The 14,595-nt window shown below is 36.2% G+C and overlaps 1 protein-coding gene and 1 pseudogene across 6 annotated transcripts in view; both read left to right on the forward strand.

Annotated features, from left to right (window-relative positions):
- Positions 1-14,595, forward strand: part of RC3H1 (ring finger and CCCH-type domains 1) — a 91,897-nt gene that overhangs the window by 50,102 nt on the left and 27,200 nt on the right. For all 6 annotated transcript variants that reach the window (XM_073011772.1, XM_073011775.1, XM_073011776.1 and 3 more), the window contains exons 8-13: positions 1,359-1,477; positions 3,686-3,798; positions 8,489-8,770; positions 9,431-9,645; positions 11,508-11,878; positions 12,359-12,526. In XM_073011772.1, coding sequence (XP_072867873.1) covers positions 1,359-1,477; positions 3,686-3,798; positions 8,489-8,770; positions 9,431-9,645; positions 11,508-11,878; positions 12,359-12,526 — 1,268 coding nt within the window. The remainder of the gene's footprint in view (positions 1-1,358; positions 1,478-3,685; positions 3,799-8,488; positions 8,771-9,430; positions 9,646-11,507; positions 11,879-12,358; positions 12,527-14,595) is intronic.
- Positions 4,808-4,926, forward strand: LOC119623150 (5S ribosomal RNA; annotated as a pseudogene).

Below are 14,595 nucleotides of genomic sequence, written 5' to 3' on the forward strand. Positions count from 1 at the left end.
ATACTACTGTATATTTTGCTTATTTGTCTTGGTTATTATCTGGCTCTTCTCCTTGCATATAATGGGGATTTTTGTTTTAATCACTATTGCTTACCCAACAACTAGAACAATAACTCAGATTTAGCAAGTGTTCCAAAAACTACTTTTTTGAATACTTGTTCTCTTTACCTTTTTTCCTTTTCAGATTCCATGTGTCCTTCAAAGCCCAGTTCAAATGCCATCCCCTAGAATTCTTTCAGGATGTCTGAGCAGGAAGTTATCTCCACATCTCTCTTCTTGTTTCATTTTATGTATTTCTTTTAAAGAATATTTTATATTTAGCCTTATAGTTAATTTTTCTTTTATAAATCAAAGTGCTGGCACAGGGCAAATACCTACTAAATGAAGAAGACATGTAGCAGAGTTACTTTATATAATAGCTCTTCTATTAAATTTTTTTTTTTTTTTTCTTGAGATGGAGTTTCTCTCTGTCACCAGGATGGAGTGCAGTGGCGTGATCTCGGCTCACTGCAACCTCCGCCTCCCAGGTTCAAGCAATTCTCCTGCCTCAGCCTCCCAAGTAACTGGGACTGTAGGCCCATGCCACCATGCCTGGGTAATTTTTGTATTTTTAGTAGAGAAGGGGTTTTTTTTCATGTTGGACAGGATGGTCTCGATCTCTTGATCTCGTGATCCTCCTACCTCGGCCTCCTAAAGTGCTGAGATTACAGGCCTGAGCCACTGTGCCTGGCTTATTAAACTTTTTAAGCTTTTTGTTTACCAAAACTTGATTTATATAAAAGTTCAAAATAAACATGCAAATTGACTGACTACAGGCACTCCTCAGTGTTGTTTAGTCCACACAGTGTTGGTCTGAGCAATGGTCTAAATTTCTTAGATGCCAACATTTTAAAACTGAAAAATTTTTACTTAAAAATCTTAACTTTCAGGTTTCCCTGGGAAACAGTGAATGTATTTGGCAGTGCCAGCCTTGCATTGTCACATAACAACAATCATCTAAAGCTGAGTTATAACCATACTCTTAGATGAGGGACACACTCTCCAGTTCAGCAGTCCCTGTCACTCGCTGTTGTCTCCTCAACCCTAAGAGTCTAATGACAGTTACCACTATTATGTGGCCTATTTACCTCTTTCTTGTTACCTTTCTTGTTCCTGTGGTTATTTCAGTTTGCAACCCCAGCTTTGAAAGAATATGTCCATTCCTTTAAAATGATGGTTAGGTGAATAAGCTATTATCTGAAAAGTTAAGGTGTGAAACTTGATTTCACTGAAATGTTGTCAACTAACTTTTATTAATTTGATATTAGGGAAAATATTGAGTAACATTAGAGTTTAAAACATTATTATTGGTTGTATAGATGCTCCTCCTCCTACTTGGGAACAGCTGGAAAATGGGCTGGTTGCTGTGCGTACAGTGGTACATGGGCTGGTTGATTATATCCAGAACCACAGCAAAAAAGGAGCAGATCAGCAGCAGGTAAGGAAGCTGTTTAAAACCTAGAGTTAATCCACTGTGGATATGCCTTAAAACTATAGGTAAACCACTGTGGGTATACCCACAGATGCAAAGCCAAAAAGATGACATGAATATTTTGAGACTCTGACTATAGAAGCTATAAATTACCTTGGCATGGCTAACAGTTTACCGCATTAGGCTGGTAATTTTATCTGACAATATTGACATTAAATAATCCTTACTGATCTGATATCATGCTGGGGTCAGTCTTCACATTGGATATGGCAGCATTTGATGGAGAAAATAGATTCACTGCTGAAGTTTATTCCTTTTATATAAAATTATTATTCTCTTTAGTTTGTATTACATTTTGGTTTGACAATAAGTATCACTTTTTAGTGCTAATACTGTATCTTTTCAATACTATTCAAATTTCTATAGATTTTCTTATTAAAATTAAAAATTTTTTTCATTCATAATGTCTGTTATACCAGTGGGTCAACTTTCCTTCACAGTTTTTAGATGAAATACAACAGTAGAGTATAATAACTTCTTATAGCTAGATTTTTAAATTTTATTCCCAATAATTTTATTTTGTTCTCAGGATTTATATTAGGTTCATTAGATCTTTTATTTTGCGGTAGTAAGCCTGTGAACTTAAAACTCTTAATTTACCTGGTTCAGGTAAATACCAATAGATTATTCAGTATTCCTTTTTGCTTAAGAGGCAAGAAATATAAAAAGTATCCTGCTAAGTAAAATAATCTGGATATGATTTTCCTAACCTATCTAACACAGGTCAAAGCTTTTATTTATGAATAGACATAAAAGAAAGGAGAACCTACAATTTTTTTTTTTTTTTTTTTTTTTTTTTTTTTTTTTTTGAGACGGAGTCTTGCTCTGTCGCCCAGGCTGGAGTGCAGTGGCCGGATCTCGGCTCACTGCAAGCTCCGCCTCCCGGGTTCACGCCATTCTCCTGCCTCAGCCTCCCGAGTAGCTGGGACTACAGGTGCCCGCCACCTCGCCCGGCTAGTTTTTTGTATTTTTTAGTAGAGACGGGGTTTCACCGTGTTAGCCAGGATGGTCTCGATCTCCTGACCTCGTGATCCACCCGTCTCAGCCTCCCAAAGTGCTGGGATTACAGGCTTGAGCCACCGCGCCCGGCCGAACCTACAATTTTTAACTCTCTGTTTCATTAGACATCTTGAAGAAAATAACAAACGTAATGAGATTAACCTTTAAAGTCTGCCGTATGGTGATAAAATACACTAAATTTTGTCCAGTTCAGTGTTGTGTCTCATATTTCATTAACTTTCAAATCCATCCTCTTGCCTTATCCTTGAGTTGTAGATAATATATGTCATTTGTACTTCTGGAGATATTTTAAGTCCTTGGTATATTATTCTGCGTGTCAAGAAGAATTAGTTACAGAATATTCTTTGATTATAGGGCCTTTTGTAGTTTTTGTGGTGTGTTGTAAGGAAGCATACATATAGCTATATTGAACATTGTACAAAACAAATATTAGAAGATAATTTATATATTTGAAAGTCTTAAACTACAGTGGTTTGTTTTTTCATTATAAAATGTGGAAATGGGCTGGGCACAGTAGCTCACGCCTGTAATCCCAAGCACTTTGGGAGGCCGAGGCAGGCGGATCACCTGAGGTCAGGAGTTCGAGACCAGCCTGGCCAACATGGTGAAACCCTGTCTCTACTGAAAATACAAAAATTAGCCAGGTGCGGTGGTGGACACCTGTAATCCCAGCTACTCGGGAGACTGAAGCAGGAGAATCGCTTGAGTTGGCAAGGTGGAAGTTGCAATGAGCCAAGATTGCGCCACTGCACTCCAGCCTGGGCAACAGAGTAAGACTCCATCTCAAAAAAAAAAGTGGAAATGAGATCATAGTGCCCCCATGAGATTTTTCTTTTTCCATGTAAAACAAGTGTAAGAATGCCCATGAAATTTATTCAAGAATTTATATGATGCTACTTGTTTGAGAATTAATATCAACATATCAGAAAAATTAGGACTACTTTCTTTTTGCTTTATTTATATTTGGACTTTGAAACTTCAGACGGAATGACTTTCCAGCACTTTTGCTCTTGGTAATCTAAATAAATATGTGAATTACTTATCTAGATTATCAAAATCCTAAAATGACAACACAAAATTTGTATTTTTTTGTGGGGGGTTATTACACATCTAATATTTTGATTTTGGTTTTAGCCTCCACAGCATAGCAAATACAAAACATACATGTGTCGAGATATGAAGCAGAGAGGAGGATGCCCTCGTGGGGCCAGCTGTACGTTTGCACACTCACAGGAGGAACTGGAAAAGTAAGTGTGGAAATCAGGAGACTTTGGAATAAGGTATAAGTGGAATAATTTGCTGACATACAGAAATACAGAAAGAGTAATTGCTTTATCTTAAATAAGTAGGACATTTTTAGAATGCAGCATAGCTTGAACATTTCTATTCTGAAAATCTAAAATGCTTCAATATCCAAAAATGCTTGAAAGCCAACTTGACACCACAAGTTGAAAATTCCACACCTGACCTTGTGACGGATGGCAGTCAAAACTTCATGCACAAAATTATTTAAAATAATGTATAAAATTACTTTCAGACTATGTGTAAAAGATGTATATGAAACGTAAATGAATTTTGTGTTATATATTTGGGTCTTATCCCCAAGACATCTCCTTTATGTATATGCAAATATTCCAAAATCCGAGACAAATCCAGTGTTTGAAACACTTCTGGTCCCAAGCATTTTGGATAAGAGATACTCAACCTGTACATAATTTATGATTAGCTAAATCTAAAAGTGGGTCATTTTCACGAGAAAAAAAATTAAAATTCTAATAATTTTAATCAATTTTAACTTAACTAATCGCATATTGTATTTCCAATGGAAAAATTTTCCCTTGGCTCAGTTTAACAAGTTCTTTTAAACTTCAAGGACAAGATAATTTCAGGAATGTTAAATGTTTCAGCTCATTGAAGAAAGAAAGGAGAAGCCTCTTAATTTATTTTATTTTTATTTTATTTTATTTTATTTTATTTTTTAAAAATAGAGACAGGGTCTCCCTATGTTGCCTAGGCTGGTCTCAAACTCCTGGTCTTAAGGGATTCTCCTGCCTTAGCCTCCCAAAGTGCTAGGATTACAGGCAGGAGCCACCACACCCATTGCCTCTTAATTTGTTTATAAATCCAATGTAACACTTTTATTAAATTTGACAAAGATAAAACAATTAAAGAAAACTGTAAATCTATCACACGTATTAATATTAAAAATCTCAAAAATTTAAATATAATTAAATAATACATTACAATAGATGCCATGTCTATGGGCATAATACCCTGAATCCACCTGAGCTCATCTGATCTTAGAAGCTAAGCATGGTCAGGCCCAGTTAGTATTTGGATAGGAGACTGCCTGGGAATATTGGGTGCTGTAGGTGTTTTTTTTTTTAATATAAATAATATAATTTTTTTTAAAGAAAAGAAAATAGATACCATGACTCTGCAAAATTAGTACAACATAATTATCACAACTTAGAAAATAACATGATCATATGCAAAAAATGCCAAAGGCTTTTGAATAAAATTGAATGTCAACTAAAAATCAAAATTCCAGCCAGGCGCCAGTGGCTCATGCCTGTAACCCCAGCACTTTGGGAGGCCGAGGCGGGTGGATCACAAGGTCAAGAGATTGAGACCATTCTGGCCAACATTGAGAAACCCTGTCTCTACTAAAAATACAAAAATTAGCTGAGTGTGGTGGCACACGCCTGTAGACCCAGCTACTCGGGAGGCTGAGGCAGGAGAATCTCTTGAACCCAGGAGGCAGAGGTTGCAGTGAACTGAGATTGCACCATTGCACTCCATCCTGAATGGCAGTGCAAGACTCTGTCTCAAAAAAAAAAAAAAAAAAAATCAAAATTTCTTAATACAACAGAAATATCATACTTTCTCAGCATGGTAATAAATCGTGTTGTAAATCAGAAGCCAACATAATAGTATGATGCTTAATTAGCAAAATATTCAATTCACTCTCATTAAAGTCAAGGATAAGGCAAAATTTTCTGCTAGTAATTAGTAGTAAAATTTTCTACTAGTATTATTTAACATTGTGGAGGTAGTAGCTAATGTATGTAAGAAGGAATAAAATAGCCATAAAATTATTGGGGAAAAAAGTTAAAATTCAGGATCTCTTCTACTTTAGCAACAACAAAAAAGATAAATACCAAATAATAGATTTGTAAAGAATAATCAGGGTGTATATAAATTGAACCAATAAATTACCTAGGAACATAAGAGAAATACTGAGTAAACATACTGTGTTCTTGGATAAGGTTTGACGCTATAAAAGTTTTATTTTTCCATAGACAATAAATTCCAAGAAATCTGAATTTAAATCTCACCATGATGATGTTAAGATCCTATCAAAAATTCACTTGTAAAGAATAAATATGTACAAATAGCCAGGAAAATTCTGAAAAAGAAGTTTTTGACAGGAACTAGACCAATAACTATTAACCTATATTATGGATTTCAGTGAATAAAAGACTGTAGTCTTTTGCATAGGAATAGATTAATGAAACGCAATAGAGAATCTAGGAGGAGTCTGAGATGCATGTAGGAGCTTAGCATATGTGCTAAAGGTGGCATTTCACATCAGTGACCAAAAGAATGATGGAAAGTAACTGTTACCTATTTGAAAAATAGAGCTGAATTCTTACCACAATCTTTATACTAGAATGAACTCTAGATGTGTAAGAGATTTAAATATTTAGGAAGAAAGAAACCACAGAGTAGTAAGAGGGTTTTTGTTTGTTTATTTTTAGTTGTTAAGGAAAGAAGGAAAATATTTTTTTAAGAACTACAACCCAGCATCCATAAAGGAAAAGATTGATAAATTTGGTTACATAAAAATTATAAAACTAAGATATGGTACAAATACAGTTTTTTATAAAGAGCTTAGTGAGGAAATGACATACAGAGGGCTGATATCCTAACATAAAACGAGCTCTTACAAATCTGTAAGAAGGAGAGGAGCCAATAGATTTATGGATCATAAACATAGTTTACAGAAGAAATACTAATGACCAATTATCCTGTGAAACTGTGTTCAATCTCACTAGTTGTTAAAGAAATGCAAATTAAAGCAACTTAGTATATTTGGACTACCAAGTTAACAAAGACCAGTACTACCCAGTATTTGAGGTTTTGAAAGACGTTTTCCTTCATGATCAGTAGGACTTAAAATAGTTTTAGAGAGCAGTATGATATAAAAATTTCTAATTTGCATGCTCTTTGACCTCATTCTGCCTTTGCTTATTTGGTTATTCACACAAGGTGTAAGTACATGTTCATAATTATCTGTTACCTTTTTTATTGTTTGTTTTTTGTTTTTTTTTTTGAGACTGGGTCTCACTGTCTTCCAGGCTGGAGTGTAGTGATGTGATCATGGCCCACTGCAGCCTCGACTTCCAGGCTCCAGTGGTCCTCTCACTTCAGCCTCCCGAGAAACTGGGACCACAGGTGCATGCCACCATGCCCAGCTAATTTTTGTATTTTTGGTAGAGACGGAGTTTTCCCATGTTTCCCAGGCTGTTCCTGAACTCCTGAGCTCAAGTGATCCACCCACCTCAGCCTCCCAAAGTGCTGGGATTACAGGTGTGAGCCACTTCGCCCAGCCAAGGTTTTATTTTTGAAAATGAAAATGCATTAGTGGTTGTAAATGGGCTTGCTTTCATTGTTGAGGAACAAGGATCCTGGAGTCTGATGGCTTATATTTTTTCCTTTGGTTAGATTTCAGAATCGATGTGCTTGTTGTACCACAGCATCTGTTTAAACTTAGGCAATTATTCTGTTTTGGTTCCGTTAACCTACTTTTAAAATAACTTTAATTTTGTATTGGCAGGCATAACATCAGCATCTCTGCAGCAGTTCTAATAAAAGTCACTATCCTTAATTGCTTAAATTTTTTTTTTTTGAAACAGGATCTCACTGTGTTGCCCAGACTAGAGTGCAGTGGTGCAGTCTTGGCTCACTGCAACCTCCGCCTCATAGGCTCAAGTGATCCTCCTGCCTCAGCCTCCTGAGTAGCTGGGACTACAGACATGCACCACCATACCCGGTTAAGTTTTTATATTTTTGGTAAAGACAGGGTTTCACCATGTTGCTCAGGCTGATCTCAAACTCCTGAGCTCAAGTGATTCGCCCGCTTCAGCCTCTCAGAGTGCTGGGATTACTGGTGTGAGCCACAGTGCCTGGCTGCTTAAATTTTTTAACAGAGTAAATGATAAATGTTTCACAGTGCATACTGGCTTTGTTTTTCTTTATTCCTAGTTTTTAACATTGGCTCATTTATCCCAAGGCATTTGAGGGACAGCTGAAGTAAAATATTTCAGAAACTATCTTCTAAAGATTTTTCTACTAGCTTCTCCAATAAGTTTTAGAAATACAAATGTCCACAGAAATATATTATAGCAAAAATATTAATAGCATATTTTATAATATGACAAATGTAACTCTTTTTTTGAGACGGAATCTCACTCTTTCTCCAGGCTGGAGTTCAGTGGTACGATCTCGGCTCACTGCAACCTCTGCCTCCCAGGTTCAAGCGATTCTCCTGCCTTAGCCTTCCGAGTGGTTGGGACCACAGGCACACGCCACCACACCTAGCTAATTTTTGTATTTTTAATAGAGACGGGGCTTCACCATGTTGGCCAGGCTGATCTCTATCTTTTGACATCGTGATCCACCCGCCTCGGCCTCCCAAAGTGCTGGGATTACAGGCGTGAGCCACAGCACCCGGCCTATGTTACACATTTTTATGAGGAATTTTATACTTAATCTATATGTCTTTGCTGCTTGGGATTTTATGGAAAATATACACACTGATAGAGTTAATGTTTTCAAGAGAGAATATTTCTAGAAAATAATGTTAAGTACATTTTAGTTCTTGGTTTTGCTTTTATATTTGCTTTTTGATATGTGCCTGTGCTTTTTATATAGATTTCGTAAAATGAACAAGCGCCTGGTTCCGAGAAGACCCTTAAGTGCCTCTTTGGGTCAACTTAATGAGGTGGGCCTGCCTTCAGCAGCTATCCTTCCAGATGAAGGTGCAGTGGATCTCCCTAGCAGAAAACCTCCTGCTCTGCCAAATGGAATTGTATCAACAGGGAATACAGTAACACAGCTTATTCCACGCGGGACAGACCCCAGCTATGATTCTAGTCTGAAACCAGGAAAAATAGATCATCTGAGCAGTAGTGCTCCTGGATCCCCTCCTGACCTGTACGTCATTTTTCCTAATTCTGTTTTTCAAAATTTCTTCTTCATAAAGTCGAAGGAAGAAAGAACAATTAATGTTTGGGATTTAAAAAAAAAAAAAAAAAAAAAACTGATTTTTATTTATTTATTTTTTTTGGCCTTTATTTTGTTGTTTTTTTATTCCCCATGCTAGTGTTTTTTAAGAAACTGTTAGCATAGCCAGGCATGGTGGCTCATGCCTATAATCCCAGCACTTTGGGAGGCTGAGGTGGACAGATCACTTGAGGCCAGGAGTTCGAAACCAGCCTGGCCAACATGGTGAAACCCATTTCTGCTAAAAATACAAAACTTAGCCAGGCATGGTGGCACATGCCTGTAACCCAGCTACTTGGGAGGCTGAGGCATGAGAATCGCTTGAAGCCAGGAGGCGGAGGTTGCAGTGAGCCAAGATCATACCATTGCACTACAGCCTGGGCAACAGAGCGAGACTCTGTCTCAAAAAAAAGAAAAGAAAAGAAACAATTAACATGGGGAAATAAGATAAAAAATTGCACATTTTGTAGAAGGGATGACTATTAGAATAAATGAGTTTCCCAAATTGTAGCAATCTTTTTTACTTGTAACAATTTATACACATGAGTATTTTAAAGACCTTAAACAAATTCCATAATATTATTCCCTTAGGCTAGAATCTGTTCCTAAGAGTATTTCTGCCTTACCTGTGAATCCACATCCTATACCTCCAAGGGGGCCAACAGATCTGCCTCCAATGCCCGTCACCAAACCACTTCAGATGGTACCTCGAGGTTCTCAGTTATATCCAGCACAACAGACAGATGTTTATTATCAGGATCCGCGAGGAGCGGCTCCACCATTTGAACCAGCACCTTATCAGCAGGGTAACGATTTTTCATTTATATTGCTCACTTTTCTTAGGAGTTACCAGAACTGCTCAGGTCAGAGTGATCATTTACACAGTAGCCTCTTTAAGATAGTAAATATATAAATGCATTTTTTAATACTTCGGAAAAATTGGATTTTATGATGAACTAAATACTATGAAATAAATGAAACAAAGTAATAAAAATCAAATCGCCTTATCTACTAAAAGCAGTTGCATAATACATGTGTTCATATATAATATTTATGGAAATAAGTCACACAAGTAGGCATTGGAAATTTGCTGAGTAAGGCAGTATATATTCTGACCAAAATTTTCTTCAAGCATGACAAAAGAATTAATATTATAGTGTGTATGAATTAAACACCCACAGTACATTTTTCTTCCTTTTGATTATTATTCTGGGGCCTGTAATATATATGAAAAAATGCAGCATACACACCTTTAGAGAGTTTACAGAATAGAATAAATAATGGTAAAGAATAGAAAACTATTTATATGCATGAGTAGTAGATACGTGTGTGTGGTGTTTATGTATGTGTTAAAAATTAAGTGATCTGCTGTGGTGGTTAATATGAGTTTGATAGAAATTGACTGAAAGACTCAAGGGAGATCATTGAGAACTTGAGGAATCAAAAAGACTTAATGGAAGAAATGCCCCAAATGGAGGTATTTGGAATAGGAAAAAAAAAAGTATGAATGGATTGGAAAGATGAGAGTTGAGTTAGGAGGCTGTTAATCTTGGTGTGAGTATTGAGGAATTAGTGTGGTGGGAAAGGAGAAGGGATTTCAAAAATAGACAAATTTGAAAAGTAGCCAGCTTTAATGATAATACCAGGTATGGAGAATGAAGGAAAGAAAATAAACTAATGTTTTACATATACAATTTATATGTAAAATAAACACTGAATGATTTTAAGTGTTGGATCTCTGTCAGAAGCAGTATAGTACTATAATTTTTAAACGGGAATAGATTAAAAGTGCTGTCTTCTTTTTCCGAGTCTGTCATTTAATTTTGAATCATATTGTCTTCTCTACATTCATGAGAATGTTTTTTAATTGATATGGCATCACTAATTCATGCAAAATATGATAAAATGTGATTTGTATGTTCCTTTTGACCATCCATTATAGGAAAAATGCAACTATTTTTGTAGCCTGGTTTCAATTTTAGATAAATTATTTTAGTTATATTAAGCAGAAAGAGATTTAGTGCAGGAGTTAGGTGCCTGCCATATTGGTGGAGGTACTAAAGAAGCAAGCAATGCTCCAGAGCTAGCTGCCAAGAGAACTTGTTACAATGAGTAAGCAGTAGAAGTAAAAACTTCTGTCCTAACTACTTAATTCCAAGATCACATCATTTGAGGCAAAAGTCTGAAAATTGAGAAACTGTTGCCACAACTGGTGTCTCAAGAACTGCAGAGCCAAGCAGTAGCTACTAATCTGCACCAGCAAAACTGGCCTTTTGTGTTCCATGTCTCCCCCCAGTTATTTCAGTTTCAAATTCAAACCTCATACAAGTGATTAATTTGTGTAGCCTGACTTCAAGGATATCTGGGAAATGTAGTTTTTTTGTTTTGCAATGTCTTCATTTCGTTAAGACACACCAAGAAAGAGGGTCAAACAATGAGAGCCAATCTAGTATTATAGGTTATAAGTAAGGTAGTTTTTTCAATGACTTTTACAGATAATTTTGCCTGTTATTTTTTAAAAAGCTGATTATATAAGCAGATGGAAAACTTCTAAAGCAATAAGTAGATTATCAATACTTTAGTGTTTCAGTATTTTAAAAGGTAAAATCTTATATAGAAAACTAAATTGGCTCATTATTGCCTTTGGTTCCTCTTTTGTGTTATGCAGGTATGTATTATACTCCACCACCACAATGTGTGTCCCGCTTTGTCCGACCTCCACCATCCGCTCCTGAACCTGCTCCTCCCTACTTGGATCATTATCCACCCTACCTCCAAGATCGTGTTGTAAACTCTCAGTATGGCACACAGCCACAGCAGTACCCACCTATATACCCATCTCACTATGATAGCCGTCGAGTGTACCCTGCTCAGTCTTACACAAGAGAAGAGATATTCCGAGAAAGCCCTATACCCATTGAGATTCCACCTGCAGCAGTACCATCGTATGTACCAGAATCCAGAGAAAGATACCAACAGATCGAGAGTTACTATCCAGTGGCTCCTCATCCAACTCAGATCAGACCTTCGTACCTCAGAGTATGCTGTATTTTTTTTATTACATAGACTTAATTTGACTATTGCTTGCAGTGATTCCTTACTTTTTATACAATGATAATAACCCTTTGATGACTTCTTTTTTATAAGAGAGCTTCTTTTTTTTTTTAATCTTTTCATAATTTGCGTAGGTTTTTTTTTTTTAACTATTAATGAGAAAAAAATTCTGCCTCCTCCCCCCAATTAACCATTCTTAGTTTCTGAACTTTAGATGGTTTAATTAACAATTCTAGATCTACTTGGAAATTATGACCAAATAAAAAAACCCTAAATTTAGCTATTTGGAAGATCTTGAGAGTTTGGGGGGTTTTGTTTTACTTTGTTCTATTAAGTGTTGGTGTTTTCAAATGTTAAGAAGGGTATACAAGCTGCTTCATAGCTTAAAATATACGCTGAGTATATTAAATGAATTAATCTGTCCTGAAATTCTCTTTCAATTTTAACTAATCTTTCTATTTTTAGGAACCTCCTTATAGCCGGCTTCCTCCTCCTCCCCAGCCTCATCCTAGTCTAGATGAACTACATCGCCGACGAAAGGAAATAATGGCCCAGCTGGAGGAAAGAAAGGTTATCTCTCCACCTCCTTTTGCACCTTCACCAACCTTGCCTCCTACCTTTCATCCAGAAGAAGTAAGCAAATCATTTTTAGTCTCATTTATCAGTGTTTTTGTGTGTGTGTCCAGTTTAGGTCATCTTTGCCTATCCCCAATGCGTATGAAGATTTTTTTTTTTCTGTTTTCTTCTAAAAGGTTTATTATCATTTAGCTCTGCAATCCATCTAGAACTGATTTTTGTATGTATGTAATGTAATGTATTAGGAGTCAAGATCCGTGTTTTTTGTTTTTTGTTTTTTTTTTCCTGTAAGACATTGACTCAGCACAATTTAATGAAATCGGCATGCTTTCCCTGGTGCCCTGGTTTATCATAATCAGGTGATCACATACATGTTTCCTGACCCTATTCTTTTCCATCAATCTATTTCTATCCTTGAACCAATGCCACATTCTCTTCGTGTAGTTCTATAATAAGTCTCAATATGTGGTGGTTATATTTTCTAGTATTGTTATTTTTCAAGAATCAGTATGTTGATTTCCACAAAAACATCTGCTCCAGTTTTGATTAGGATTACATCAGATCTCTAAATCTGTGCTGTCCAATATGGTAGCCACTAGCCACATGTGGCTGTTGAACATGTAATATGTGGCTAGTTTAAGTTCAGATGTACTATAGTGATAAAATACACACTGAATTCAAGAATTTCATACCAAAAATGTAAACTTCATTAATATTTTTGATATATTGGATTAAATAAAATTGTTAAAATTAATTTCACCTGTTTTTGTTTTTAATATGGCCACTAAATGTTTTTAATATGGCCACAAAAATGTTTTAATTGTATGTGTGGATCGCATTATATTTTTATTAGTGTTGCTTTATATTTATTTGTTTATTTTTTTGAAACAGAGTCTCACTCTGTCGCCCAGGCCAGAGTACAGTGGTGCAATCTCAATTCATTGCAACCTCCACCTCCTGGGTTCAAGTGATTCTCCTGCCCCAGCCTCCTGAGTAACTGAGATTACAGGCGTGCACCACCACGCCCAACTATAATTTTTGTATTTTTAGTGGAGACAGGGCTTCACCATGTTGGCCTTACTGGTCTCGAACTGCTAACCTCAGGCGATCCTCCCAACTTAGCTTTCCAAGGTGCTGGGATTAAGGTGTGAGACACCATGCCAGGCCTAGACAGTGTTGCCTTAGATCAATATGATGAGAAGTGATATTTTTCTTTTTTTTTTTGAGACAGAGTCTTGCTCTTTTGCCAGGCTGGAGTGCAATGGTGCCATCTCAGCTCACTGCAGCCACCACCTCCTGGGTTCAAGTGATTCTTCTGCCTCAGCCTCCCAAGTAGCTGGGACTACAGGCATGAGCCACCACGTCCGGCTAGTTTTTTGTATTTTAGTAGCGCTGGGGTTTCACCCTGTTGGCCAAGATGGTCTCAATCTCTTGACCTCAGGTGATCTGCCCGCCTCGGCCTCCCAAAGTACTGGGATTACAAGCGTAAGCCACTGTGCCCAGCTGAGAAGTGACATCTTTCTAATATCAAGTCTCTATGAACATCATATACCCCTTCATTTATTTGAATTTTCTTTATATTTCATACTTCAGTGTCTTGCACATCTTACATTGAATTTATTCCTAGATAATCATTGTTTTTTGAAACTATTTTAAATAGAATTGTTTGGAAATTTTTATTTTCTATTATTAATATAGAGAAATAGATTTTTTGTATTGACCCTTCTATTCAGCAGGCTTGCTAAATTTCTTTATTAATTATAATACTGTTAGTAGATTCTTTTGAATTTTCTATGCATACAATTATGTCCTCTGAATAATCTTTTTTCCCCTTTTTAATCCTTTTGTCTTGTCTTTGTCTTATTATTTTGGACTCCAGCATAATGCTGAATAGAAGTGATTGTAACACATATTCTTGACTCCTTTCTAATCTTTGAGTAAATGGAGCTTTTAATAATAATTTACCATTATGTTGTAGGCTTTTTGGTAGAAAATCTTTATCGTATTTATGAAACTTTTCTCTAATCCTAGTTTCAGAATTGTTTTAAATAAGTAAGACATATCAAAGATTTATTTAACTCAGTAATGAGGAGACCAGCCAGAAAAGTTGGTTTAATGAATAGGAA

This window comes from Chlorocebus sabaeus, chromosome 25 (assembly GCF_047675955.1).
Source record: "Chlorocebus sabaeus isolate Y175 chromosome 25, mChlSab1.0.hap1, whole genome shotgun sequence".
Lineage (NCBI taxonomy): Eukaryota > Metazoa > Chordata > Mammalia > Primates > Cercopithecidae > Chlorocebus > Chlorocebus sabaeus.